This window comes from Cetorhinus maximus, chromosome 21 (genome assembly GCF_964194155.1).
Source record: "Cetorhinus maximus chromosome 21, sCetMax3.hap1.1, whole genome shotgun sequence".
Classification (NCBI taxonomy): domain Eukaryota; kingdom Metazoa; phylum Chordata; class Chondrichthyes; order Lamniformes; family Cetorhinidae; genus Cetorhinus; species Cetorhinus maximus.
In genome coordinates this window covers 65,992,078-66,019,286 of record NC_135899.1, presented here as the reverse complement: position 1 = coordinate 66,019,286, position 27,209 = coordinate 65,992,078, and the positions used below count along the sequence as shown (strand labels likewise).

At 39.6% G+C, this 27,209-nt stretch overlaps 1 protein-coding gene across 4 annotated transcripts in view; it reads right to left on the bottom strand.

The window, feature by feature from the left end:
• LOC144695942 (microtubule-actin cross-linking factor 1-like) overlaps positions 1-27,209 on the bottom strand; it is a 554,471-nt gene that overhangs the window by 28,338 nt on the left and 498,924 nt on the right. For all 4 annotated transcript variants that reach the window (XM_078567039.1, XM_078567041.1, XM_078567037.1 and 1 more), the window contains 15 exons: positions 26,880-27,050; positions 25,750-25,905; positions 24,673-24,879; positions 19,606-19,725; positions 17,986-18,155; positions 17,366-17,525; positions 16,548-16,742; positions 14,700-14,828; positions 13,442-13,585; positions 10,236-10,424; positions 8,701-8,797; positions 8,044-8,213; positions 6,895-7,057; positions 6,335-6,489; positions 2,265-2,339 (listed from right to left, as the gene is read on the bottom strand). In XM_078567039.1, coding sequence (XP_078423165.1) covers positions 2,265-2,339; positions 6,335-6,489; positions 6,895-7,057; positions 8,044-8,213; positions 8,701-8,797; positions 10,236-10,424; positions 13,442-13,585; positions 14,700-14,828; positions 16,548-16,742; positions 17,366-17,525; positions 17,986-18,155; positions 19,606-19,725; positions 24,673-24,879; positions 25,750-25,905; positions 26,880-27,050 — 2,301 coding nt within the window. The remainder of the gene's footprint in view (positions 1-2,264; positions 2,340-6,334; positions 6,490-6,894; positions 7,058-8,043; positions 8,214-8,700; positions 8,798-10,235; positions 10,425-13,441; positions 13,586-14,699; positions 14,829-16,547; positions 16,743-17,365; positions 17,526-17,985; positions 18,156-19,605; positions 19,726-24,672; positions 24,880-25,749; positions 25,906-26,879; positions 27,051-27,209) is intronic.

The window sequence follows — 27,209 nt, the reverse complement described above, 5'->3', positions numbered from 1 at the left end:
TTGCTACTTTTCATTCTAAAGGTCATGTAAGATATAGTTTCCATAGGTGGTTACAGGTGCTGCTTACCTGTCAGTAAGAGGAAACTATCAGCAGTACTTTCTTTCATCAGCGATATCTGCAGCAGGGCACTAATAGTGAGAGTGGCACCATGTTGTGACTAAGGTTCAGGTTGGGTGTGCTGGGTTGGGTTGGGTCGGGTCAAGGGTCACTCCGACCATTCGGAGCTGGGGAAGCGACAGAAGTGTGATACCGAATGAAGTGTTTTGTTCTTCATTCTACTGCTGGTCAGAGGGCACATTTGGAATTTTGCTTTCTTAGTTAATTATTTAACTAAAACTAGCAGAATAATACAATATTTTGGGGGCTGAATGCTTAAATTATTCAACTTTAAATTATGCACTTGTCTCCATGGAGTGTTCTTACATGGCCCTCTTAAAAAATGTCTATTCAGATAGCTGGATTTGAGATACTGTACTTCAGTAAAACATTTCTCTTTACATAATTAGGTTATTAATTTTATAGCATCTTACTCTGAAAGATGCTGTCTTATAAAATCTTTCTCCCTTGGTCATGGGATGAAATTGTTTGCCAAATTCCAAACAGGCAGAATTATGAAGAACATGCAATATTGATATCAGATAATGAAATACACAAACTCCAATGGAAAATGAAATAGGAAAGTTCTTCAATTGCAAAAGAACATGCAATTATAAAAAAAAATGACTGATTGTGTTCAAAGTGCGGCATAATCTAAACAGTTGGATATGTGTAAACTTCTAAACCGTGATTGCTCATAGTTTGTAACACAATCCCCAACATCTGTTAGTCTTCAATAATTTAGCTAATTATGTGCTACAGTTCTTTGGGATAGTTATGCCAACTGAAGAATTACCCAATATGCTTATATTAAAATCATTAACAATGTAATCAAGGTGTGTAGAAAATGTAAATCTTTTTATATTTTCTGTATCTTTTTAATACATTTTCTATACTGTGCGTTATGAATTCCTTTTTATGTGCATTTTGTAGTTTGAGTTCCTGGCAGATATAGGGCTAATTTTTGATATCTGAAGAAGTATTGTCTGCATGGCTTGAGTTAAACAGAACCACATGCATGGAAGAATTATTTGTGTATTAAGGGTATGCTATTTGGGTCATGACTATGACTCGTGACCATGGGTCGTGATCACAATTGATGAGTTAATCTAAGCATTCACAGACAGATAACAAGATCAGAACACAACAACACAGGCTACAGGGGATACAAATAAGGAACTTGGAAGTTAAGCACACAGAAGACATAGGGAGAGAAAAGAGGAAAAGGGTCACGAGCCACGAGTCAGAAGGAAGCAAGAACCATCCGAATCAGGATATCAGGTGCTTTTGTTTATAAAATATAACTTCTGTTGCTGAATAATCTGTCCTGATAGCACAGCAACAATTGTCTCCTTGTCTGAATTTTATTGTCTGGTCTCTGCATCTCCTACACATTCCTTCACAAAGAGTAAGACGACCATGGCTTTGTCCAACAAAAACCTATCTGCAGCATATGTCTAGTTTTGAACCCTCAAGTGTCTCTTCAGTTAAGGCAATAATTTGACCAAGTCTTCAAAAGTTTTCAAGCTGGTGCACCTCACAGGAGCTCAGCTGTCAATGAGCCATTTTTACTCTGAAAAATACTTTACCTGGTAACTTAAGATTGATTATCTCGTTATTTATTAAAATTAATAGCAGTTACATTTAAACAGAACACTTCCAAATCCTGTATGGAGACACAATGCTGTACTTAATAATGACAAGCAGCAGAGATGATGAGAATTATTCAATTGTTTAGCAGCAGATCTTAAAGCTTTAGAAAGTTTGTTGATATGTTCTATGGCTGAACAGATGACATCTGTTTAATCATCTACACATTAAATGTGTGCATTTACCACAGCTGGATTACTTTAGAGAATACACAGAATCCATACCACACATATATAACTTCATTCATTTATAGTGTTAATGATCCAAAGTTTCAAACAAGTAACCATGACCCACCATTAACATTAGCCCATTTAAAATATAAACTTTTAAAATCAAGTAGATTACATGTTACTTCCTCTATTAGGTTCACCCCAAGTATAATAAAAAATTGCTATTTTAATTTTTTTAATGAACATTTATACTTTATAGAACAGAAGAATTGGATTTTTATTTTTGCTTTAAAATGCACAAAAAATGAATGTTTCTTTTAAACTTGGAAATAAATTATTTAACTTACTCTGTACTTGTTTTCTCCAATCTGCTCCACCTGAAAGCGTTTTGCACATTTACATTGTGCCACTTGCCGTGTCACCTACAGAGATTTTTAAAATTAGAAACTAAAATTAATCAAAGTGTGCCACCTACAAAAAATAGTTTTATATTACCCATTAGCAGTATGCGATAGCTCTCAAGAATGAGTCTAACTTCTTTTACATGAAAACCACCATCTCAAATCCTAGGCCTAACAACCTTCAGCTGCTTCATCAATGTCCTTCCTCCCATCATAAGGTCAAAAGTGGGGATGCTCGCTGATGATTACACAAGCTGTTCCAGTACAGTTACTGGCATCTACCCGGCTATATGGAAAATTGCCTAGGTATGAACGATACACACACACACACAAAAAAAAACCCAGAACAAATCCAACTCGGCAAACTACCACCCCATCAGTCTACTCTCCATCATCATGAAGTAATGGAAGGGACCATCAACAGTGCTATTAAGCGGCACTTGCTCACTGATGCCCAGTTTGGGTTCTGTCAGGACCACTCAGCTCCTGACCTCATTACAGCTTTGGTTCAAACATGAACAAAGGAGCTGAACTCCAGAGGTGAGATAACAGTGACTGCCCTTGACATCAAGGCTGTGTTTGACTGTGTGTGGCATCAAGGAGCTCTAGCAAAACTGGAGTCAATGGGTATCAGGGGGAAAACTCCCTGCTGGTTAGAGTCATACCTAGCACAAAGGAAGATGGTTGTGGTTGTTGGAGGTCAAATCATCTCATCTCCAGGACATCACCACAGTAGTTTCTCAGGGTAGTATCTTCGGCCCAACCATCTTCAGCTGCATCATCAGCGACCTTCCTTCCATCATAAGGTCAGAAGTGGGATGTTCGCTGATGGTTGCACAATGTTCAGCACCATTCACGACTCCTCAGGTACTGAAGCAGTCCGTGTCCAAATGCAGCAAGACCTAGACAATGTCCAGGCTTGGACTGACAAGTGGCAAGTAACATTCATGCCACACAAGTGTCAGGCAATGACCACCTCCAACAAGAGAGAATCCAATCATCGCCCCTTGATGTTCAATGGCATTGCCAACAGTGAATCCTCCACTATCAACATCCTGAGGGTTATCATTGACCAGAAACTGAACTGGAATAGCCATATAAATACTGTGGCTACAAAACCAGGTCAGAGACTAGGAATCGTGTGACAAGTAACTCGCCTCCTGACTCCACAAGCCTGTCCATCATCTACAAGGCACAAGTCATGAGTGTGATGGAATACCCCCCACTTGCCTGGATGAGTACAGCTCTCAACACTCAAGAAGCTTGATGCCATCCAGAACAAAACAGCCCGCTTGATTGGCAACCCACCCACAGCCGTTCACTCCCATCAGCGACGCACACTGGCAGCAGTGTGTCCCATCTACAAGATGCAATGCAGGAACTCGCCAAGCCTCCTTATACAGCAGCTTCCAAACCCACAACCAGAAAGCATTTGATAAGGTGCCAGATCAAAGGTTATTGCGGAAAATAAAACTCATTGTGTATGGAGTAATGTATTATTAGCCTGGATAGAAGATTGGCTGGCTGGTAGAAAACAGAGTATGCATCAATGGGTCTTTGTCTGATCGGCAGAATGTGACGAGTAAAGTGCTGCAGTGGTCTGGGGCCTCAACCTGCTACAATTTTCATCAATGACTTAGATGAGGGGAGTGAAGGCATGATAGCTAAGTTTGCAGACGACAGAAAGATAGGTAGGAAAGTATGCTGTGAAGACGACTTAAGGAGTTTGCAGATGGATATGGATAGGTTAAGTTAGTGGGAAAAAAAATATGGCAGATGGAGTATAATGTGGGAAAATGTGAAGTTGTTCACTTTGGCAGGAAGAATAAAAAAGCAGATATTACTTAAACGGAGAACGACTGCAGAATTCTGAGGTGGAAAGGGATCTAGGTGTTCTCATGCACGAGTCACAAAATGTTAGTATGCAGGTACAGCAAGTAATCAAGAAGGCTAATGGAATACTATCCTTTATTAAGAGAGGAATTGAACATAAAAGTAAGGATGTTAGACTTCAGTTATACAGGGCATTGGTGAAACTGCATCTCGAATACTGTGTGCAGTTTTGGTCTCCTTATTTAAGGAAGGATGTAAATGCGTTGGAGGTGGTTCAGAGGAGGTTTACTAGATTGATACCTGGAATGAGTGGGTTCTCTTATGAGGATAGGTTGGACAGGCTGGGCATGTTTCCACTGGAATTTAGAAGAGTGAGCAGTGACTTGATTGCAGTATGTAAGATCCTGAATAGTCTTGACAAGGTGGATGTGGGAAGGATGCTTCCTCTTGCAGGTTAGACCAGAACTGGAGGCATGGTTTTAAAGTTAGGCATCGCCCTTCTAGGACAGAGGTGAGGAGAATTTTTTTCTCTGAGGGTTGTGCAACTTTGGAACTCTCTGCCTCAGGTGGTGGTAAAGCGGGGCCACTGAATATTTTTAAGGCAGACGTAGATAGATTCTGGTTAGGCAAGGGTGTTGGTTATCAGGCTAGATGAGAATGTGGAACTCTAAACGCAAATAGATCAGGCATGATCTTATTGAATGGTGGAGCAGGTTCGAGGGGCCAAATGGTCTACTTCAGCTTCTATTTCGTATGTTTGACCTCGAACACCTAGAAGGACAAGGACAGCAGGCACATGGGGCAGAACTCAGCCCTTGGCTGGTGGGCAGGCCCCACCGGCTCGGCGGCAGGTAGGCAGCCAAACCCTGCTGCTGAAACGGGGCCTGCTGCCATTTTGAGTGGGCGGGCCAATTAAGGCCCGCTCAGCGGCCTGCCTGACAGGAAGCGCTATGCACTTCCTGTTCCAGGGGGAAGGACGGAATCCCCATCTGTCAAAGTGCATTCTTTCGCGCATGTGTGCGAAAGAGCACACTGCTCCCTGAGGCAAAGTCCTGTCTCAGTGAGTTTAGTGAAAGGTAAGTAAAGTCAAAAAATAGAGACATTTAAAAATTATTAACATGTCACCCTCATGTGACAATGTCACACGAGATGGGACATGTTGATAACAAACTCAAAATTTATTATATTTTTACAAAATGGTAATGAAACTTCATCCCGCAAGTGAATGAATTTCATTAATAATCTACAGGCTGCTGGGGCTCCTGGCCTGCCCGCCAGCCTTCAGGTTGGCTGGGCAGGGCATTTAACTATCTTAATGAGCCTGTCAATGGCCTTAATTGGCCACTGACAGGTCGGCCGGCGGACTGCTGATTTCGCTGTCCGCCTGCCTTCCTTAAGATTTAAATGGCCCGGGATGACGTCGGGGATTCCTCCCGATGTCATCTCGTGTCATTTTCCCCTTGGTGAGCGGGCCCCGCCCCCAAATCGCCGAGGGGAAAATCCTGGCCATGGGAACACAAACAGCTGGAAGCCTCCCTCCAAGAACTCAGCATCCTGACTTGGAATTATATTGTCATCCTTATATTGTTGCTGCGTCAAAATCCTGGAAGCCCCTCCCTAACAGCAAGGTGGGTGTACCTACACCACATGCATTGCAGCGATTCAAAAAGGCAGCTCACCACCAGCTTCTCAAAGGCAATTAGGGATGAGCAATAAATGCTGACCTAGCTAGCAATTGCTAGCTAGCAAACATCCCATAAACAAATAAAAAAAATTGTATATGCTATGGTATCAAGGATTATCATTTGCAAGAGTGAGTCATGCAAGACAGTTGCATCATATATAAGTAACTGGAATACAAGTTACCATGGTCTCCCACAGCTTGGTTGATTGCTTTTGGGGCCCAGCAAAGCTGGGAGGAGAACGTGGTTGATGAAGTGCATTAAGTTATACCATGTCTAGATGGCACAGGTTTGATGGATCAATGGTGCTTTCCTGTTCTTTTCCATTTGTGCATAACCACTGCTATTCGTAATTCACCATGCAGTGCAGAAGAACTTCTGTTGTATTTCATCATGAATGCTTTCTCCTCTAGTTTTAAATACTTTCTTGTTTTTGCTTCTTAACCCAAACACAAGACTTGTACATCGGCTACATTGAAGTAAAAGCAGTGACCAATGTACCTCATCCTCAATTTTGTCAGCATCAGTAACAGGCCGATAGGCATCTTTATTTGGATGAAGTGCAGCCACAAATTCGTAGTAATCAATGTAACCATCTCCATCCCGGTCGAAGATGTCAGCAACAGCAGTCATTTCCAGTTTACTGGTGGGGAACTCTGAAATGCGAGACAATAAGACAAAGTTGGATAATTTTATATGATTTTCACTAACTTTCAAGATTTTCTTGCCTTAAATCTTTCTTACCCTGTAATCACTCGGCCTTCATTCCGAGTCCTGGCCAACAAAAACAAAGATCTGCAAATTGCCAAGTGGTCAATTCTGAGTGAAGCCTCATCCTACTACTCTAAACCAAACCATGCAGCAGTGACAATCTGCTCAATCAAGGTCCTGATATGGATGGGCATATTTTTGAACAAACTATCCCTTTTAAAGTTAGCTCACCTCTTCATTGTAAACCAATTATATATAGCATTCAGTCCAATGAAGAAAAAAGTTATATCTTACTCCAGAAGAACATTTTATAATTTAAAGAATAAACTTTATAAAACCATTCTAATTACTTGAGGACAGGATTCCATCAATGAACTCCTGTCTTGTGATCTTTCCATCTTGATCCTTATCAATGCGTCGGAAAAAGTCCATTACGCGGGACTTCTTATGGTTCATCCATCGCATGTATTTCTTCCGCCAAACATCAAAGTCAAAGTTGGCAAATTCTTTCAACTGAAATTGAAAGAAAGGTTTCAATGGAAAATTGAAAAAAAAAAATCAATTCAGAGCCAAATAATACTGTGCAGGTTGCACAGTGCTCTTAAAAACAGTATTTTTTTAAAAAAAAGGTTTCAATAAAAAAAAGTTTAAAAAATAAGCATATGGGATCGGCTTTTTTTAAATAGAGGCATAGAGTACAAAAAGCTAGGAAGTTATTCTAAATTCATATAAATAACTAATTAGGCCTCAGCTGGAGTACGGTATCCAATTCTGGGCACCATAGTTTAGGAAAGATGTCAAGGCCTTAGAGAGGGTGGAGAAGTGACCAGAATTATGCAAGGGATGAGAGACTTCAGTTAAGGGAGAGACTAGAAAAACTGGGACTGTTTCCCTTAGGGCAGAGAAGGTTAAAGGGAGATTTAATCGAGGTGGTCAAAATTACGAGGGGTTTGATAGAGTAATTAAGCAGAAAATGTTTCCATTGGGTCAGTAACCAGAGGGCACAGATTAAAGATAACTGGCAAAAGAACCAAAGGGGTGTTGAGGAGAATTATTTCTAAACACAGCTAGATATTGTGATCTGGAATGCATGGCCTAAAATGGTGGTGGAAGCAGATTCAACAGTAACTTATAAAAGGGAGCTAGGTATACATTTGAAAACGAAAAAAATTCTGGGCTATTGGGCAAAAGTTGGGGAGTGGGGCTAACCAGATAACCCTTTCAAAGACAAAAACTGAAAATGCTGGAAAAATTCAGCAGGTCTAGCAGCATCTGTGGAGAGAGAAACAGAGTTAACGTTTCGAGTCCGTATGACCCTTCTTCAGCCTACTGAATTTTTCCAGCATTTTCTGTTTTTGTTTCAGATTTCCAGCATCTGCAGTATTTTGCTTTTAACTCTTTCAAAGAGCTGGCTGAAATGCCTCTTTCTGAACTGTAAGACTATGATTCACAGGCCATATACTATAATATTATATGCTTTTGTAAATTATAATCCTTACTTCCTCCAACCGGTCCAGACAGTCGTGCAGCTTGCGCTGTCTCTCCAGTGCCAGTAACCAGACTTGCTGCCACCTGCCTGAAAGGAGATTTATCCGGGGGTTCTTTGCTTCAGTCTGTGGCAGGATAGCAGTGGGTGCAGGTGGATTAGTCATCTGATTTAGAGGTTTTCCTATAACACACAAAGAAAACGCTCACCAAATGTTGATTATTACAGTATTTTAAGTCAGGTTGTTCATAGGATCCAAATGGTTTTAATGCCTCTGGCTAGTAATAAGAAGTTGTGTCACTTCAAAGTTACTGTTTTTTCAATAAAAAGGTACCAATTTAGCTAACGCTCCTGAAAAAAAAATCAGCTTTTTGCAGAGTAATCATAGTACACTGAAACACTTTTTTAAAAATCAAAATTAAACCAACAAATTATACTGCAATCAATAATTCACAAAGTAAATATGGCAGAAATATTCAAAGATCATTTTTTCATTCCTGACCATACTTTAGAGATAAGAGATCATACAGCACTCAGTAATATTCATCAAACATTGCACCTATTCATTCTGTAAATTGTGACCAAATCTATAATTATAGTTTTTGGGGGACCTTTTCCTGTATGTTTTATCTGTACTCTATTACCCCTTTGTTGAATGAAAGAGGCTTACTTCCTCGCATGTGTGACGGTTCTACTGCTTTCCGCTTGTATGTTTTTGTTACTTTATCCACATCTGGTTGTTTCCGTGTCATTTCTTCCATGAAAGACTGAGAAAGGAAAGATAATAATTGAACAGGAAAGTGGACAGTTAATAATAGCTGAAAATCCTTGATGATTTCATTTAGTTTAAGTTGTATACTTAATGAAAATATCAACAGTGGATGCTTCTATTCAGTGAATGGGAAAATATATCATTCACCTTTCCAAGATATAATTGAAAAATCAGTATCTGATAATCAGGGTGTGGTTGTGTATTATGGGGACAAGGTTGTGAGTTTAAATGCTATCATGGTTCATCATAATGTGACCATAAAAGCTGCCAGCTTGCCATTAAACTGAAACTGGTTCCCTGTCTTCCAGGAAAAAGGACATGCAGCCCTCTGCGGAGTTTGGCCTGTATTTGACTCTAGTCCCACATGACATGATTAACTTTCAAAGCCCTCAGGCCTACTAGGGATGGACAATAAATGCCATGTCAAATGCCATATAACAGGAACAAATTTTTAAAAAGGTAATCTTGGGATTTCAGTGGACTAAGTTAACTAGTTCTTCTCAAGCACAATATTAATCCAGCTGGTTCTAGTCAATTTGCTGCTGTAATGATGGTGAAATTGTCAGCATTCACCATCATTATTCTATTGAAACTCAAAGTAACTGTCAGTGTTTGGATATGCACAGAATGAAGTGGAAATCCAGAAGTCGCTGTCAATGAGCTTCCTCCTTCAAAGGCTGTGTGACAGAAATTCCCATTGACTGCAATTTTGTTTGTAATCATGATTTGACAAGAACTTCTACTCTAACTCTTAGTCTTGCTGTTAAAAACCATGGAAAAAGCTATACCTTGCTCAATGAGATGTAATGGATTTTTAATAGCATAACCAACCTCAAAATTATTGCTAATCATCATTGCTGACTCTGTAGACCTAATTTTATATTTAGAGAGTTTCAAATTTCTCCATAATGATTAAAAAACCACATTTTTACAATGCTTTGTCTTCTTTTAAAAAGTCATCATCTTTATTTTAGATTCTACCTTAATAGTGTCAAACATTTATTCTGCTATCTGAAAATTTAAATTAAAAGTGCAGGATTTTAAGTGCTTTTAACTTCCTGGTTTGCTTTGTGTGAAAACTTCAATTTGATTGGCTGCCTACCTGCTGACTAACATCATTGCTACTGCATGCCAAGACATCCCTTTACTTGGCACTGGGGTAAGTTCCACCACAGAGATCGCTAGATCTACGTGGGCAGCTTTTTTGAGGCCAGTGGTGAGTGGCCTTGCTTTGCCACTGACTGCAAAATCCAGGCCATAAAGTACATCTAATGAATTGTGAAGCATAGAAAACACACAAAGATCATGTTTTGAAAATCTGATTACTGAGCTAGATATGAACCAGTCAGCAAAATTGCTTTACAACAAAGAGACTAAGAAGCAATTTTGTCAATATACTTGTTGCTTAACTGGGGCATAAGCTTTGGATGTACCTGGTGCTCTGTGATGAGTGTTTTGACCTGTTCAATGTCCTTTGGCATAGGCTCTTGATCCCTCTGTACAAGCGTAGTTTCAGCCCACTGTAACCAGGCCAACAACTCATCCAATAATTCAGCATTGGTGACCAACTCTGACAGTGCAGTTGCCAATCGTTGCTGGTGCTGTTTTGCCCATGTCAATACCTAGACGTTAAATGATAAAAAGAAAGCTATAAATATATATTTTTTGGCTCGATGACAAACATAAAAATCGAGAGATAGAAAATCTTGATTGTGAAGAGGTTGGCTGTTTGATAAGATCTCTTCTAGAATACTTAGCACATTTGAAATTTCTAGACAAAATCTTCGCCAAATATTGTGTCATTAAAAACATATATGGAATCTGAGAAGCTGTAAGAACACACTGTCCAGCATTTAAAATGCTTAAATGATTGCTGCTATCAAGTCTGGCTATGAGGTGGAGTTACAATCCAAAACTTCAAGCTTATTTCCTCTTTATTTAAGACAACTTTTAAAGACCAGGTATACAATGAGGAACCACAGCTGATGATCTCTGTGCTCATGTGGTGAACAGATAACTCAGGAATAGGATCCAGGCTACAAACCACAGAATATTTTCTATTCTGAATAATTATAAATGTTCTATTTAGGCAGTAGTCACCTGATCCTCGATATGGTACAGTCACCTATATCTGAGCCTCTATGAAGGCTTCCATTGGGTTCCTGCTATACAAGGCCAAAGGACTCCTGCCATCTCTCTGATCCCATCCCTGCCTGTCCTTGGGATATTTCCAGCTCCTTACTTTCAATTGTGCTGATAAAGCAGTTCAGTTGGATGCTTTGACCAGATGACCTGACCCTGGCCCTGCTCAAGATTAAGTACAGTTGGTAACAGGCAGCAACATCCCCTCCTTCAATGTGATGATGCTAATATTCTGCTGGCTCTGCAGTCACCCATCATGCTGAGTACACCTCTTTTCTGGACAGGTCCAAGAAGAAGAATGAGCTGAAACTACAAGATGGGCAGATTATATCCCACTCAGGTCCACCCACCATAATTGGGCCTGAAGTTTTATTCCTAGTTGTGCCACTGAACCATACATTGGGTGGTATAAAGTGTGGAGATAAAAATGATCATAATTAGGTGTAGCTATTCATTATAAATATATACTGAAGAGATATGCAACTTATACAAGTCCCTCACGACGCAACCTGCCCTCAGTGATGACATCAACTTCATGGAATAAAAAGACATTTTCATACTGATAATTATTACCTGTGATATCACAGATAACTTATAACACAGAATTAACTTCAAGGTAATAGCATATAAAATATGATTTACCATTAGGTTAAACACTATGAATGAAAGTCCAGCAGTCTTAGAACAGATGTACTGCTCTAATATAGTGGAGCAATAAACTGTGAAAATGGAAAGAAACATAGAAACTGGAATTTTAAAAATTAATTTATGGGATGTGGGCTTCGCTGGCTAGGTAAGCATTCATTGCCCATCCCTAATTGCCCTTGAGAAGGTGGTGAGCTGCCTTCTTGAACCACTGCAGTCCCTGTGATGTAGGTACACCCACAGTGCTGTTAGGAAGGGAGTTCCAGGATTTTGACCCAGTGACAGTGAAGGGACAGCGATATATTTCCAAGTCAGGATGGTGAGTGACTTGGAAGGGAACTTCCAGGTAGTGGTGCTCCCTCTATCTGCTGCCCTTGGCCTTCTAGATGGTGGTGGCCATGGGTTTATAAGGTGCTTCCTAAGGAGCCTTGGTGAGTTTCTGCAGTGCATCGTGTAGATGGTACACACTGCTGCCACTGTTCATCTGTGGTGGAGGGGGTGAACGTTTATGGATGGGGTACCAATCAAGTGGGCTGCTTTGCCTGGATGGTGTCAAGCTTCTTGAGTGTTGTTGGAGCTGCACTCATCCAGGCAAGCTGCAGCTCCAACAACATAGGTCATTCAGCCCCTCGAGCCAATTCCACCATTCAATTAGAATAAGGAAAACATAAGAACATCTGAACAGTGAGTTTTCCTTGTCTCATAAACATAATCTGTCAAGCATTTAACCTAGAGGAAATATGTTTCAAAGCTACAACACCTTTACAATCAATTTCACTGCTCCCCAGCTGGGCGACTGACCACATACTTCATCAGCAAAGGCTGGTGTAATTGTCAATATACAACTTTAACTTCTTAGCACATCAGTATACAGTACATGAATAAAATGCAGCTGAGAAATTAGCCACTTTTCTGAGGCTTGCCAGCAGCAAGGGGCCTTGTTGGACAAAACCAGCTGCCTGATCAATTTGCACGTCACCAGTTTTACAATGAGCAAATTGGGGATGAAAAGTCAAGCTTCGCACCTAGTATGCATCAGCCTCATTGCAATATTAAAGTTAAGATTGCATGCAAAATGTTTTCATTTTGGGTGAGTTTCCACCCATTCAGCTCACATGTTGCTCATATGCAAAGCAAACATGACCCGCTCAAGTCCATTTTATTTGTAACCACTACAACTTTATAGTGATGTGCTGTCAGTCCTCAAGAGTTGCTACATCATCAGATTTTCCAGTTCCCAGTTGTGTTCTAAAGGTAGACTATTCATTTGCTAGTAGCCTATCCAAATTACAGGAAGGGGTTCCCATCTGAAAACTCAGCATGGCCCATTCCTTGAGCTACTGGTCAGCTCTAGTGCCTTGGATAAGTATGGTTGCAGGCTACTATGACTGAGCTGCTGGGCAAAGACAGGCTCTTGCTTTCTATGAAAAAAAAACTGGATATTAAATTCTAAAGAGAGACGCAATCTCATACTTGGATTCATCTTCTGTTTGTGTAATTTTGCCTCACTTTCTTTCCTAGTTTACATTAAAATTCCAAATGATCTGCTTTAGATTAACGCAACATGCAGGTGTATGCAGTAAGAAATTCCACCCACAGACATTTTTCTGTCTTCCCAAAATAGTTGCTCAAAACCAATAAATTTATCTTCTGGTAGTAACGTTAGAAAAAAAACCCACCAGTATAGGGTTTAAACAAGTAGATGTAAGCATTGTAACTAATATAATATTTAAAATTAAGTAATAAAAACTTTATTTTAAATAAAACAAAGTGTCTTAGCCCCATTTTACGTAATCATTCCATTTTTCACTAATCCAAACTCATCATCTGCTTTATTCCCTCTCCCACTTACTTCTTCAAAGCGGGCTCGGATAATTGTGATCCAGTGTTTGACAGTGGTCACACAGTCTGGGTGGCACACCGCTAGTATGGCCTCTCCCATTCCAGCTGCTTTATTTACATCAACACGCTTCTCCTCCACATTCTTCATGAATTCCTGAAACATTCAAAAATTAAAAGTTAATGGCACAATGTAGCTTTTGTAAAAGGACACTAGATTCAAGAGAAAAATAATAGCTGGCAAACCATAGTGCAATGACATAACTTGTGTAAACGCACTACCTTGTCACAAACATGAGCAGCTGGTTTTCACAGGGTGTGGGGGGAGGTGTCTTGCTGCTCCCCACTGAGAGTGTCAGCTGGCAGCCTACGCATCTAAAAAAAAAAGTCCATCCACAGCAACAACGTGCTGCTGATGGACTAAACATGCAAAGAGTGAAACTTCCATCCTTCAGTGGGAGGAAGACCGCCCTTGAGAGCCACCCAATCTGATTGGCTGGCAGCTCTAGCAGTCCCACCAGCACCGGAATGTCGGTAGTGGGAGCTGCTGGGGCTGCAAGGAGGCCTATGCAGAGCCTTGATAGATCCTGGAACCCCTTGCTTTTAGAGTGGGGCGGGATCGGGCAGCCTAGGAACGGGGGCAAGGGGGAAAGGGCTTTGGGGGCAGGCAGGGAGGAACAAAGGGTAGGTGGTGGCACCCCCAGAATGACATCACTCCCTTTCTTCCTGCTTTTTTACAACTTGTGTTTACAAATCGGCCTGCCCACTCCCATGCCCATGTCATGTATTATGGTGTGGGCAGTGTAATATTTGGGTCAACTGATTTAGTAGCAAGCCCAATTTACCATTAATTATTTAAAAATGGTGGGTGGGCGGGAAGGCAATGGGCTTTTCAGAGCTGTCTAAAACTAGGCTTTTAAACCTTTATTTCCAGGAACATCCCATCGAGCTCTCTTAATTTTTGTAAATTCTAAGATTTTCAGCTAAACTCTCAAACATTGAGTAAATATTGTGTAGCTTTTAATGCTGTACTTTTCAGAGGTTATATTTTACAGTCTGATTAAAAACGAACAATTGGATTTTTTGGACCCGGTTTTATCTCTGTGTAAGTAAATGAGGTATGAATGAGTTAAGAAATCTTGTTCTTCCGTCTTTAAAGCCAAACTTGGAAAAAAAAGATTCATATTGAACATGGCTCTATGGATCAATTTTCAATCCATTTCCATCAATATACTGAACTTTTTAAGAATCTCACCACCGTCACAACTCACCTTGTGTAAATCTATCAAGGACTGCAGAGCCTCCACATCATCTGGTAGAACTCCTCGGAATCGAAGTGACTGCTCTGCTTCAGAAAGCCACTCCAGGAGAGCATGGACAGCACTGCGGAACTCCTCTGCCTGTGGCAGAATTCAATAATGATGCTTAATATCAAACAGGTTAATTGTTTTCTGGCATTTAAATGAGAACATTAGAATTTCACAGTAATTGCATTGATCTTTCAAAAAAATTCCATGCACGTAGATAAAAGGAAATCTAGTTCTAATTTGCAATTAAGTTAACCCTTCACATCACTTTGGAACGGCCATGAGAAAGGGTGATTGTGGATCATTGGGTCTGCACAATTGTGTATGACTATGCCACATAGAAGTAATTAATTTTGATACAGATTTCATGCCATTTATGCTTTTATCTCAAAGGGGACTGGAATACCGAGGAGAGAAAATTGTACAAGTCTTGGTCCGAACCCATCTGGAGTAATGCATTTAGCTTTGGCACTATACTTCAGGAGGGCAAATTCACTATAATGATATCAGGTCTTAAAGGGTTAAAGAAGTATAAGGAAAGGCTGCATAGACTTGGGGAAGTTCAGGAGTGGGCTCGCCCCCGGTTGGGGGTGCGCCGTCCTTTTACGTGGGCGTGCCGATTAAGGCTCGCCTAGTGCAATGTGCTCCCTGTGCAAGGGGGGTGGGGGGGGGGGGTGGTGGAGAGAATCCCTAAACTGAGAGTGTGTTCTTTCGCGCATGTGCGCAAAAGAGCACACTCATCTCCCTGAGGCTAAGTGCTGCCTCAGGGAGGTCGGCACCAAATTTAAAAATGTGAACGATAGAAAAATAAAATTTCCCTGACATGTCCCCTCATGTGACACTGTCACATGAGTTGGGACATGTCTATCACTTTTAATTAAACTTTTAAAAACCTACATCCCGCCCGTGGCTGAGGTTTCATGCTTTTTTAAGCCTGCCAGGGCTCCCAGCCTGCCTACCAACCTTAAGGTTGGACGGGCAGGTCCTTTAACTACTTCAATTAGTTTTTTAATGGCCTCAATTGGCCGTTGACAGGTCGACGGGCGCACAGCTGATTCGGCTGCGCCCCAGCTGACCTGAAAACTGAAATGACACGGGGTGGCGTCAGGAGTTCTGCCCTTGGTGTGTACTCTCTTGAGTTTAGAAGATTGAAAGTTGATCTAGTATAAGAGATTCAATATGTTAGATACAGGTTTGGGATTCCAGAACAAGGGGCACAATCTTAAAATTAGAACTAGGTCATTCAGAAGTGAGCTTAGGAAGCAATTTTTCCTCACAAATGGTAATGAATTTTGGAACTCTTCCCCAAAAGGCAGTGGATGCTGGGTTAATTGAAATTTTCAAGACTGAGCTCGACAGATTTTTGATAGGTAAGGATATGAAAAGATATGGAGTGCAGGGAAGTAAATGGAGCTGAGGTATTGATCAGTCATGGTGGAACAGACTTGAGCAATTTAATGGCCTACTCCTGTTCCATGTTCCTGTAACAAAAGTTGGTGCAGATGGAAAATTATTGATAATGCACTGCATCATGCATTATGAACAAGTTTGCTGGTGACTTGCTTGGTGCAGAGTAAAGTTAATACACGTTACAGGAAGTGCTGGTCTTGCCATTGATCTTTTTGTATTAGTTATAGCATTACCTCCACTACAGATAACAAACTACATCACTGCAAAGTTGGGATGGTCATCAGTGCAGTACAAAATACTTCACTTCAGTATAAGTACAATATAGACACTGTCTGTCTCTTTCACTCGGTTTTAAGTTGCATAAAAAATTCTGACTATCATTAAATACCATAATGTTCTCACCTGCTTAAGTGCTTGCTCTAGTCGGGTCTGTTTAGAAACAGAGAGCTTACAGACTGTGTCCCACCGTATGCTCAGTTCTTGCAGTTGAACTTTCACCCAAGTTGTATCGTCGCGACTGTTTTCAATTAATTCTCGAGCTGACCGTTTTAGCACCTGTACACTACTGGTGCGCTTACCAAGTTCCTTCTGGAAAACCTACATGAAAAAAGAAATATTTCATGATTTGGCTCCAACTCTTGTAACTGAATTTGCAAAATTATATTTGTAAGATCTAAATGCATTGAAACAATATTGATTTGAGGCTGCACATCTGTAGGAAACATTTAAACTGCTCATTTGCAAAGGGTTTTATTTAACCTCATGTTTTAGAAACAATAATTGCTTTCTCATTCAGAAATGCTACACAGATTTAGTTGCAGTTTGACGAATTTGACCCTTTTGACTGCATTAAGTTCTGACCAAAATGTTCCCAAGTTTGGCACCAACCTTGCACTCGTTATCTTTCTGGTTTATACAATAAAAGAACATTTTAAAATGATAAAACATGAATAAATGTCAACTATACCAATGCAAGTACAATGAATAAGTACAAAAAAGTTACAGATCACCAAGAAGCAAACTGCAAACATAAGCTCACCTCAGATAACAATATGAAATCAAACTTAAGGAATCTAAGGTGTAATGAAGTTTTCAGCACAAACTAAAAGCTGCAAAATTTGATAGAACGTATAGCCATATAGGGCCTTCAGTTGGTTGTTAATATTTCAATGAAGCTATGCAAGGATGAATGTAATTCTTTCTTTGCAATAATACTTTACCTTGTGAGCATCCAACAAGTTCATCACTAGATCTAGATCTCCATGAACAGGCTGATCCTCAGCTAATTGTGGTTCGACCTTATATAGCCAATCAACTAGAGCCTGGAGCGCATCAGTAAACTGTCCAGAAAACAGGAGGGCCTCCTCCAACTTGTGCTGCCTGAACAGGACCAGAACATCAGCAATCTTTAATATCTAGTAAAGCTACACCCTTTCAATATAAGTTTACAGGTGTGAAACAAGTGTTAGTAGCCAAAATAAATGGATATAGCTTATCAGCAAACAGCCTCCATTTTAAACAAGTTATTTTTAAGTGAAAATAGATTCAATGTCTGATGTAGTATCATGCATTTATCCAGAGTGAGGTTGCAAAGGGACGTCAATAAATATTTAGTCCAATTGGAAACGCTCTCCATTTCTATATATAGAAGTTTATTCCATTTCACAGCACATACATTCAAAACTAGTTTACATGTTATAACTCCAATTAAAGCAATTTTGTCTTTTTTAGTAGCTAATTTTGGCTAAATACATAAAAATATGGCACTAATTGTCTTGGTTAGAAAATTTCACTTGATCCTAGGCAACACTATCCTAAAAACTTAATTACTCCCCCTCACCTCTCAACAGATTTGCCGCAGACAGTGTCCCACTTATCTCGCACTTCTCCCAGCAGATTATCCAATTTCTGACTGTCGTCTGTAAGCGAGGCCTTATCTTTCATGGACCGGCCCATGCGGATTGTGGTGTCATACACTGGCTGTTTCCCACCAAGAGATTTTTGGAAATCCTAGTTTAATTTAAAAAAAAGCACAGCAATGCTGAAAGTATAAGGACACAGACTGGGTACCTCTGAACAACACATCAGATCTTGATTTGGCAATCAAAAAGGTTTGATCATTAAAGCATCCACATTTTTGAGTTAATGCATAAAATATTTATTTGCCATTGGGACTTTTCAAATCAGGTTACTTGTGACACTTTACATGATTTGGCTCCAACTCTTGTAACTGAATTTGCAAAATTATATTTGTAAGATCTAAATGCATTGAAACAATATTGATTTGAGGCTGCACATCTGTGGGAAACATTTAAACTGCTCATTTGCAAAGGGTTTTATTTAACCACATGTTTTAGAAACAAGAATTGCTTTCTCATTCAGAAATGCTACACAGATTTAGTTACAGTTTGATGAATTTGACCCTTTGGCCTACATTAAGTTCTGACCTAAATGTTCCCAAGTTTGGCACCAACTTTGCACTCATTATCTATCTGGTTTATACAATAAAGGAACATTTTAAAATGATAAAACATGAATAAATGTCAACTATACCAATGCAGAACCACTTGAATAAGTACATAAAAGTTACAGATCACCAAGAAGCAAACTGCAAACATAAGCTCACCTCAGTTAACAATACACTCAGGTAAAAACAGTCTAACTTTTCACTAACTGACAATGAATGGATAAAGACTAGACCGCTTTATGTTCAACTATTATTTTGTTTATAGTTGCAAATAGGAAAAAACTGCTAGTTTATTTTTATTTGAGTCATTTTGTTCCAATTTGCAACAGGAATTGGAAATTGATATACTATAATTTGGATTAAACGGCATACATTTTTTCTGGTGAGACTTGCTAACACTAAGCTCTCTAAACATTGGATAGAATTTTCATTATTACAAACCCCGGCAAACTAGAGTCAAATTGTGAAGTGAGAACAAATGGCTGCTGCCAGTCTACATGCTTCTTGGTTTTAATCACTTAGTTATTAGAAAAGTCTTCTCAGATAATTTTTAAACTGAAAGGAGAAGTATAATTTAGATAACTATACTAACAGTCATGAAGGCAGGATATTGTTACATGCAGACCTTTTAACTGTACACTTTTGAGAAATCACTGTTTCCCACTTTAAAATAACAACTGTTTGTTAATCAATGACTAGGCATTAAGTCTTCCTTATTGGCTGTGCCTGAATTGGGTGGAGGGGTACTAAACTACAAGAGACCAAGAAGGTCCTTCATCCAAACTAGATTAGATTATCTCAAACAGGACAGCACTGAGGGTATTAAAACTGGCCTTAGCATTCCTCAGGAGGGTGATAAAAAAAAGTCACTATCCTCAACAGAGGTTAGGCAAGGGGAAGATTTGAATGAGGGGAAAAAAATCCATTAAAACTGTGTTTTGAACCTGAAAGAAAGAGAACCAATTTTATGGAATAGAGCATCAGGTTTCTTACCTTGTGCTTTGACAGCTGCAATTTGATTTTATCTGGATCATTGGAAATTTCAAGATCAGTGTCCAGATTGTTTTCCGCCTCCTCAAGCCAGTCAATCAATTTTTTCCAGGCTTCATAGAACTTAGGTTATAAAAACACAATACTCTGAATTAAACTCACTTGGATCAAAATGTACATTTTAGTTGATAAATCGTAGTAGAACCCAATTGTCTTGTATTATCACAAACTACTTGCACCATTAAAATAGACAGATACAAGGACCAGGTGGAGCTGCATATAGTAAATTATTTCACAAGCCAAAAACTTAAAAAAAAACTGGCAGAAAATTAATGAGGGAAATATGCATCAATCGTTGCATTTAAGTTGCTCCTTATTTTGGAACAGTTATTTTCAGTTCCAGGCACATCTCAAATTGAGTAAAGGAATAAAAACTGCTCAAGTGACTTATCACTTTTCATGGTTCTGTGCATATCAGTTTTTGATAACATATTAATATTCCTCAAAGTCCTAGTGCCAACAAAAATAATTTCAAATAAACGGTTTTGAGCAAAGGAAGCCAAAGTAGAAATCATAATTTTGATTGATTCTGGCACTCTGCCTTACTCCGGTGCATCATCCTTACCAGTGTTAGCCAAGATAACCTAGGGAAGGTGGGAAATTCTACTGTAAACCAAGTACTGTCAAGATATTTTCAAGGGAGTGTATTAAGTAGTGTTACTGACAGGACTGCTGGAGAGCTCTGCAGGCTGAAAAGTTCTCGTCCCTTCCCTACAGAAGATAGATGATATGGGCAAGAAAGCTTGCATTTTGTGATGGAGTATTATGGGTAGATCAGGAAAATTACTGTTTGTTCCAATCATTAAACAGCGCCACGTGAAGAATCCTGCATCATATTGAATTTTGCTTTCTGTTAATGTGATGTTAAAAGAAAAAGATTGCATTTATATAGCGCTTTTCATGACTATCAGACAGGAGTACTTTTGAAGCGTACTCACTATTATAATGTAAGGCAGCTAATTAGCACACAGCAAACTCCCACAAACAGCAATATGATAATGTCCAGATAATCTGTTTTTTGTGATGTTGATTTAGCGATAAACATTGGCCAGAACACTTGCAATAGCTCCCCTGCTTTTCTTTGAAACAGTGCCATGGGATCTTTAACATATACCCTAGCATGGAGATGGGGCCTCAGTTTAACATCTCATCCCAAAGCTGACACTCTTGCAGTTGTCATGAAGAGATATTAATGTCTATAATGTTACTGGAAATTATTTTTAAACTGGAATTGTAGTGGGGTCTGTGTCTATGTGTTTGACTGTATGTGCCTCAGTTGGATTAAAGCCAGCTAGTCTGGGTGCTTTGATGTATAGTAGTTTGAGATGTTAATTGGGTAAACAGTAAGTAAGGATAGAAGGTAAAGTGCAAAATTGCATTTGTTGAATAAAGCATTCAAGAGTGGGAGTAAAATCTTGCACCTAGCTAGAAGACACCAAGCAATTTATTTATTTTTTTCAGCTTACTAATAAAATTAGTGGAATGAAAGGGTATGTAAATTAAAAACCTAGTAATACAATGGAAAATTTACATTCAAAGGAAAAGTTAGGTATAAACATAGGAGTTTGTCTGTGTAAGGCAGGGTCATTTAAGATCTAACTAGCCTGTAAGCCTACAACTGGTGTCTGAAAAGCAGCCAAATTGCAAGGAACTTCATTTTGAATTCGTAAAATCAAATGTATGCCTGGTATCTGTTTAAAGTCTATGGGTTATTGTTGCCTTGAAGAAGATTTACCTGGGAGTGATTAATTTGGGGATGTGTTTAAAGTTATTAAGGTAGTAATTTGTAGACATGTGTATGCATTTAATTTGTTGTTAAATTAATAAATGTTTAATTTAGTTTTATATAAAAACCTCTTGCGGGTCAGTGGTCTTATTCCTGAATTCAGAGCTGCATCTCAAACATACCAATTGAAAATATAAGTTATGACAGTTGTTCAAGTTTCCCCCTGGGATTTAAACAACTCAGCCTTTACCAACTGCTGTGTTATAACACAGTATTATACTGCAGTGTTGGCCTTGATATGTTTGTTCAAGTCCTGGGGTGGGTCAGAATTAGGACTTGGGTATTTCTGAAGACATTTCTCTCATAGATGCCACTTGTCAATAATTCATGTCAACAACTAGCATTCTGGGGACAGCATTCACTGACAAAAAAATCAATGCAGGTCAAACTTCCTCTTCCAAGTCTAACTATGAAGGGATTCCCAGTACTACACATTGTGGATATAAATTCTCGTGAGGTGATAGGTGTTCCAGCCTTATTCCACGCAGTGGCTGCAACTCAGGGTACACTGGTGCTTTGAGGAAAGAAATTACATTAACTGAGAGGGGAAATGGATGAGAAAATTTGTCATAGTTGAAGTAAGTGGGGTTGAGAAGAGTGCAAGGAGAGAAAGGGAGAAGCATGTCATTATGAATTGGGAAAAGCATGGTTCTCGAGCAAATAGACCTCTTTCAAACTGCACCACCAATTTTATGCTTTGAACATTTTTATTTCCCCTTCTGGCTTTAACATAAATGTTATTTTTCCTTCTACTATAACTTTAAAAAATGTTCGATATACACGCAACTTAAGTTACAATTCCATATAATTATTTATTTCCACTTGTAGCTAGAGCTGTTCTTCAGGTGTTGGCTATTGGTGCTGTGTCAGCCTTTTTTGGAAACCTAGTTCCTAGGTTGGCATAATTACTGAAAAACTAGTTAACAGTGTTACACTGGAACAACAGTTTGTCGATCATTACTTAAAATACTGTTTGCAACCCAAAGGGAATAAACATGGAAAATAAACCCATTTTTTGCCAACAGAGAGAAGAAAAACAGTCATTTCCACTGCAGATACTGAGAGCTAAGCTGAAAAGACACCAAAGGAATTTACGTCAGTGAATTAAGCTCCGTTTGTGGAATCTTTAAAACATGTGAAGTGGAATTACTGGAATAAGTTAGTTTCAGGTGTTTTGTTATTTTCAACCCTATAGCCAAAGAGGAGGCAATTTATTTCTGCCTGTGGGATAAATGAATTTAGTCCAGCCAAACTGAAGCTCTTAATTCCTAATTATCAGTATTTTGATATAGTTTGTTTTGATATGATAGTTTGGCTTGAATTATGCAGTGAAATGACAAGTTAAATTCTGGGGCTAAGTTGGTGTTTAGGGTAGTCCAATATTTAAACAGGGGCTGTAGAGATGCATTTCAAGAAGAGGGATGGAGTGAAAAAAGAGGCTTAAACAGTTTAAAAGTTAACTGAAGATTAAATACTAAATATGAAAGAAACGAAATGGGAGGAGGAGAGAGGGGCTAGGAAAGGTAAAGAAAAGGGACAGTGGGCCAAATTAAAACTTTTAAAACATTGCTAAAATTCAACTTCAGTGGCTGTTACAATAACCAAGATACTTGTGGTACCTGGGGTAGTTGTATTATAGTCATATTAATTGTTTGCTGCACAGCCTGAGTTGAAAACTTAAAATGGCTGCCCCAGAGAGTTTAATTGTCCCAAGAGCAGTGAAGGTTTTGGAGAAAACAACAGAATATAAACCATGAATTATGTAATTAATCAGCTATTTAAGTTTCTTCTTCTCACTTGGTCTTTAAACTTAACAAAAACAACTTGTATTTATATAGCACCTTCAACATTGTCCCAGGAGTGTTATAAAGCAAAATTTTACACTGAGCCACATAGGGCGATATGAGGGGAGATGCGAAACATTTGATCAAAGTAGGTTTCAAGAAGTATCCCAAAAGAGGAGACATAGTGAGGTTTACGGAGGGAATTCCAGCGTTTAGGGTCTTGGCAGCTGAATGCAGTCTCCAATGACTGAACAATTGAAATCAGGGATTCTCAAAAGGCCAGAAGTGGATGAGTTCAGAGATCTTGGTGGGTTGTGGGGCTGAAAGAGATTACAGAGATGGGGAGGGGCGAGGACATGGAGGGATTTGATAACAGGTTAATGAGAATTTTAAAATTGAGGGGTTGCTTGACTGGGAGCCAGTACAGATTCATGAGCACAAGGGTGATGGAAGAACAGAGCTTGGTTCGAGCAAGGAAGGGGCAGCAGAGGTTTGGATGACTTCAAGTTTACTGAGGGTAGTATGTGGGTGGCTGTTGAGGAGTGCACTGGGATAGTTAAGTCTAGAGATAACAATGGCATGGATTAGAGTTTCAGCTGAGGTGGCAATCAGGCAGTCTTAGTGATGGTATGGATGTGTGGTTGGAAGCTCACCTTGGAGTTAAATATGACACTGAGGCTCTGAGGAGTCAGGTTCAACCTCAGATAATTGCCAGGGAGAGGGATGGAGTTGGTGGCATGGGAATGGAGTTTGTAGAAAGGATCGAAGGCAAAGGCTTTGGTGTTCTGAATATTTATCTGGAGGGACTTTTTACTCATCCAGTACTGGGTCTCAGGCAAGCAATGTGATAATTTAGCAATCGTGCAGGAGTTGAGAGAGGTGGTGGTGAGGTAGTGCATGGTGTTACCAGTGCACCTGTGCAAGAAACCATATGTTTTCAGGTGATATTGCTACGGGGAAGCGTGCATGGCCACGAAGGGGTCAAAATAGATCCCTGAGGGACAACAAAGATAACAGTGGAAGAGCGGGAAGAGGAGACACTGTAAATGATACTCTGCCTACAATTAGATGCATAAGAATAAGAAATAAGGTGAGTGCAGACCCACCCAATTGGACAACAGCAGAAAAGCATTAGATGGTGAACGTGTGGTCAACAGCGTCAAAGGCCGTAGGCAGGTCAAGAAGGACAAGGATGGATAGCTTACCTTTGTCACGGTCACATAGGATACCATTTGTAACTTGGGAAGGGGCATTTCACTACTGTGGCAGGGACGAAAATCATATTGGAGGGATTCAAATATAGAGTTCTGGGAAAGATGGGCACAGATTTGATGGTGCTAACATGTTCCAAAATAACAAACAAATCTTCACATTGAAGCACTATGGGCAAATAGGCCATGAAAAATCCAGTCTACACATATTCACTTTGATTCTGCATACCTGCTTTGCGCGTTTTCTGGCTTCATCAAGTGCTCTTCCTCTTTCGACAGAGCGCTGTACCACTTTCTCCCAACGTGACTGCACACTGAAGAGAAGGTTCTTTATCAGAACCACATCCTGTTTTTGGCTGAGAAACTTCAACTGGTTTCCAGTTTTATCCAGGTCAATGATTTGGTCACGATGAGAATTTACTTCATTAGCAAAAATCTGGAAAATAGCAACAGGCATTGGCTAAACTTCTGTGAGGCATTTCTTTATCTTTGCCCTTGCTTTACACTCTCAGGCCTCATTAGATGATAGAGAGAAAACATGTTGCAAGTGCTCTGCAAGTACTGCTTTGAAGCTAGTCATCCGGAAGTATCTCATTGTTGCCTGCAGAGTATTCCGCTATTTACCTTTTCTTCATATGGGGAAACTCATAATATCTCAGCTGAGATTGGGAATCAAGGGTAAAAATCCTTTCCCTAGAATTTGACAGAGTGTACTGGGCACCACAACAAACAGCACAATGTTATTTCATTATCTGACTACATTATATTATGTTTTCTATGACCACAATAAAAAGATGTTTAAATGCATTTGTTACTTCACTAAGATGGATTGTAAAATTAAACAAACATTCAGATTGTTCACATAGTTCCAATATCTATTAATTGTACTTCAGACAAAAATTTATGTATTTTCATAAACTATTAAGTGCAAAGAAAGAATAGGAATGTTTTGGTGTATGGCCATGTTTTAAAAGATCTTGAGGTGAGGCAGTTGTCAATGCACACTTACAATCTTCTGAATTGCTGCAGTCCTCCCATCTCCAGCATTGAACAGTCGCCCAGTACCCGACCCCAGTATTGTGCAGTCGCCCGGTTCCCAACCCCAGTATCGAGCAGTTGTCCGGTTCCCAACCTTGTTATCGAGACAGTCACCTCCATTCCCCTTCCAAGAAGTGAAATGAAGCAGTCTTGTCATTCCTCATCCCCTGGACTGAGGCAATACCGTTTCGACTATCCTCACTCCCCCTTGAGAATGTCTGCAATCCCTAGCTCCAGCTACACAAAGTTTAATCCAGAACTCCATTACCTTGTGCTCATCTATCTGGAAAAGGACTGTGTCGACTATAAGACTGGGAGGAGCTGCGATGTTCAGACTTTGCTCTGCTTGAGTAAGCCAATTAATGAAATCCTGCAAGGAATTCTGAAACTCTGTTGCGAGATTGAGAGCCTCCTCTAGCTTGGTCTGAAAAGGAAAAACAGGAGAATCATAGAGTAGTTACAGCACAGAAGGTGGCCATTTGGCTTGTTGAGTTTGTGTTGGCTCTCAACTTCAACTCAGCTCGTCCCACTCCCCCACCTTTTCTCTGTAGTCTTGCAAATTTTTTTCTTTTCAGGTAATTATCCAGTTCAATAAAAATATAGAACTGCCAGAGAGAAACATTAAATACAGCAAGACAAACACTACTGTTCTCATCACAAAAACAAAAATACCTGGAAAAACTCAGCAAGTCTGGCGGCATCTGCGGAGAGGAACACAGTTAACGTTTCGAGTCCGAACGACCCTTCAACAGAACGAAGTAAAAATAGAGATCTCTATTAGATTAATAGAAATCTCTATTTTAACTTAGTTCTGTTGAAGGGTCATTCGGACTCGAAACATTAACTGCGTTCCTCTCCGCAGATGCTGCCAGACTTGCTGAGTTTTTCCAGGTATTTTTATTTTTGTTTTGGATTTCCAGCATCCGCAGTTTTTTGCTTTTATACTACTGTTCTCATAGTCGTTTGGTAGCACAGAAGTTTTTTTGTCGAAGCTTTTTGTCTTGCGCTCATCAGGACAATTCGCAAGAATACCAAATGTAAGGGGAACAACAATTCATACTATATGAGAAGAAAGTGCTGATTGGTTGGCGTGGACTCAGATTGGTAGTGGCGTTGCAATGGAGAATGCACCAGTTGATGGTGACTGACAGTTAACAGCCAAGCATTGTTTGAAAATTTAAACTAGGCAATTTTAGTCTGATTGGTCAAGGCATTGCCCCGTGGAATGAACCAGCGAACAGCTGTTATTTATTTTGTTTATCGGAAACATGCTCTTTCTGTTCTCCTAATTAAAAGTGTTCATTTTCTCATTTGGAATAATGGTGGAATATGTTTTTTTTTAAAAAAACATTGCTATTCTCCCACTTCTGATGCTGCTAATATTGTTGGCCCTCCTACCTTCTTTTCCTCCATCTTTGTGCTCATCAATTGCCACTTCTGTTCTAATAACGCGACACACTGTTCAACATTAGATCCTGCAGCATCATCTCGAGTGCTCAACAACAGCCGGCCTTTCTCATTCAAGTTCTTGTATGTCTCCTCATTAGCACAAAACTCTCCGTGGAGTTCCTAAAAAAGAAAGAAAACAAGTTATACAATTAATTTTAGTGATTGATTGTCACCTGTAATAATTTTGTTGTCCATTGTTAGCATATTCAGCAAATGGTTTCCTTTCACTCAATCTCTTTCCTTGGTTTAATTATATTTATCTGCTTACTGTAGCGAAGA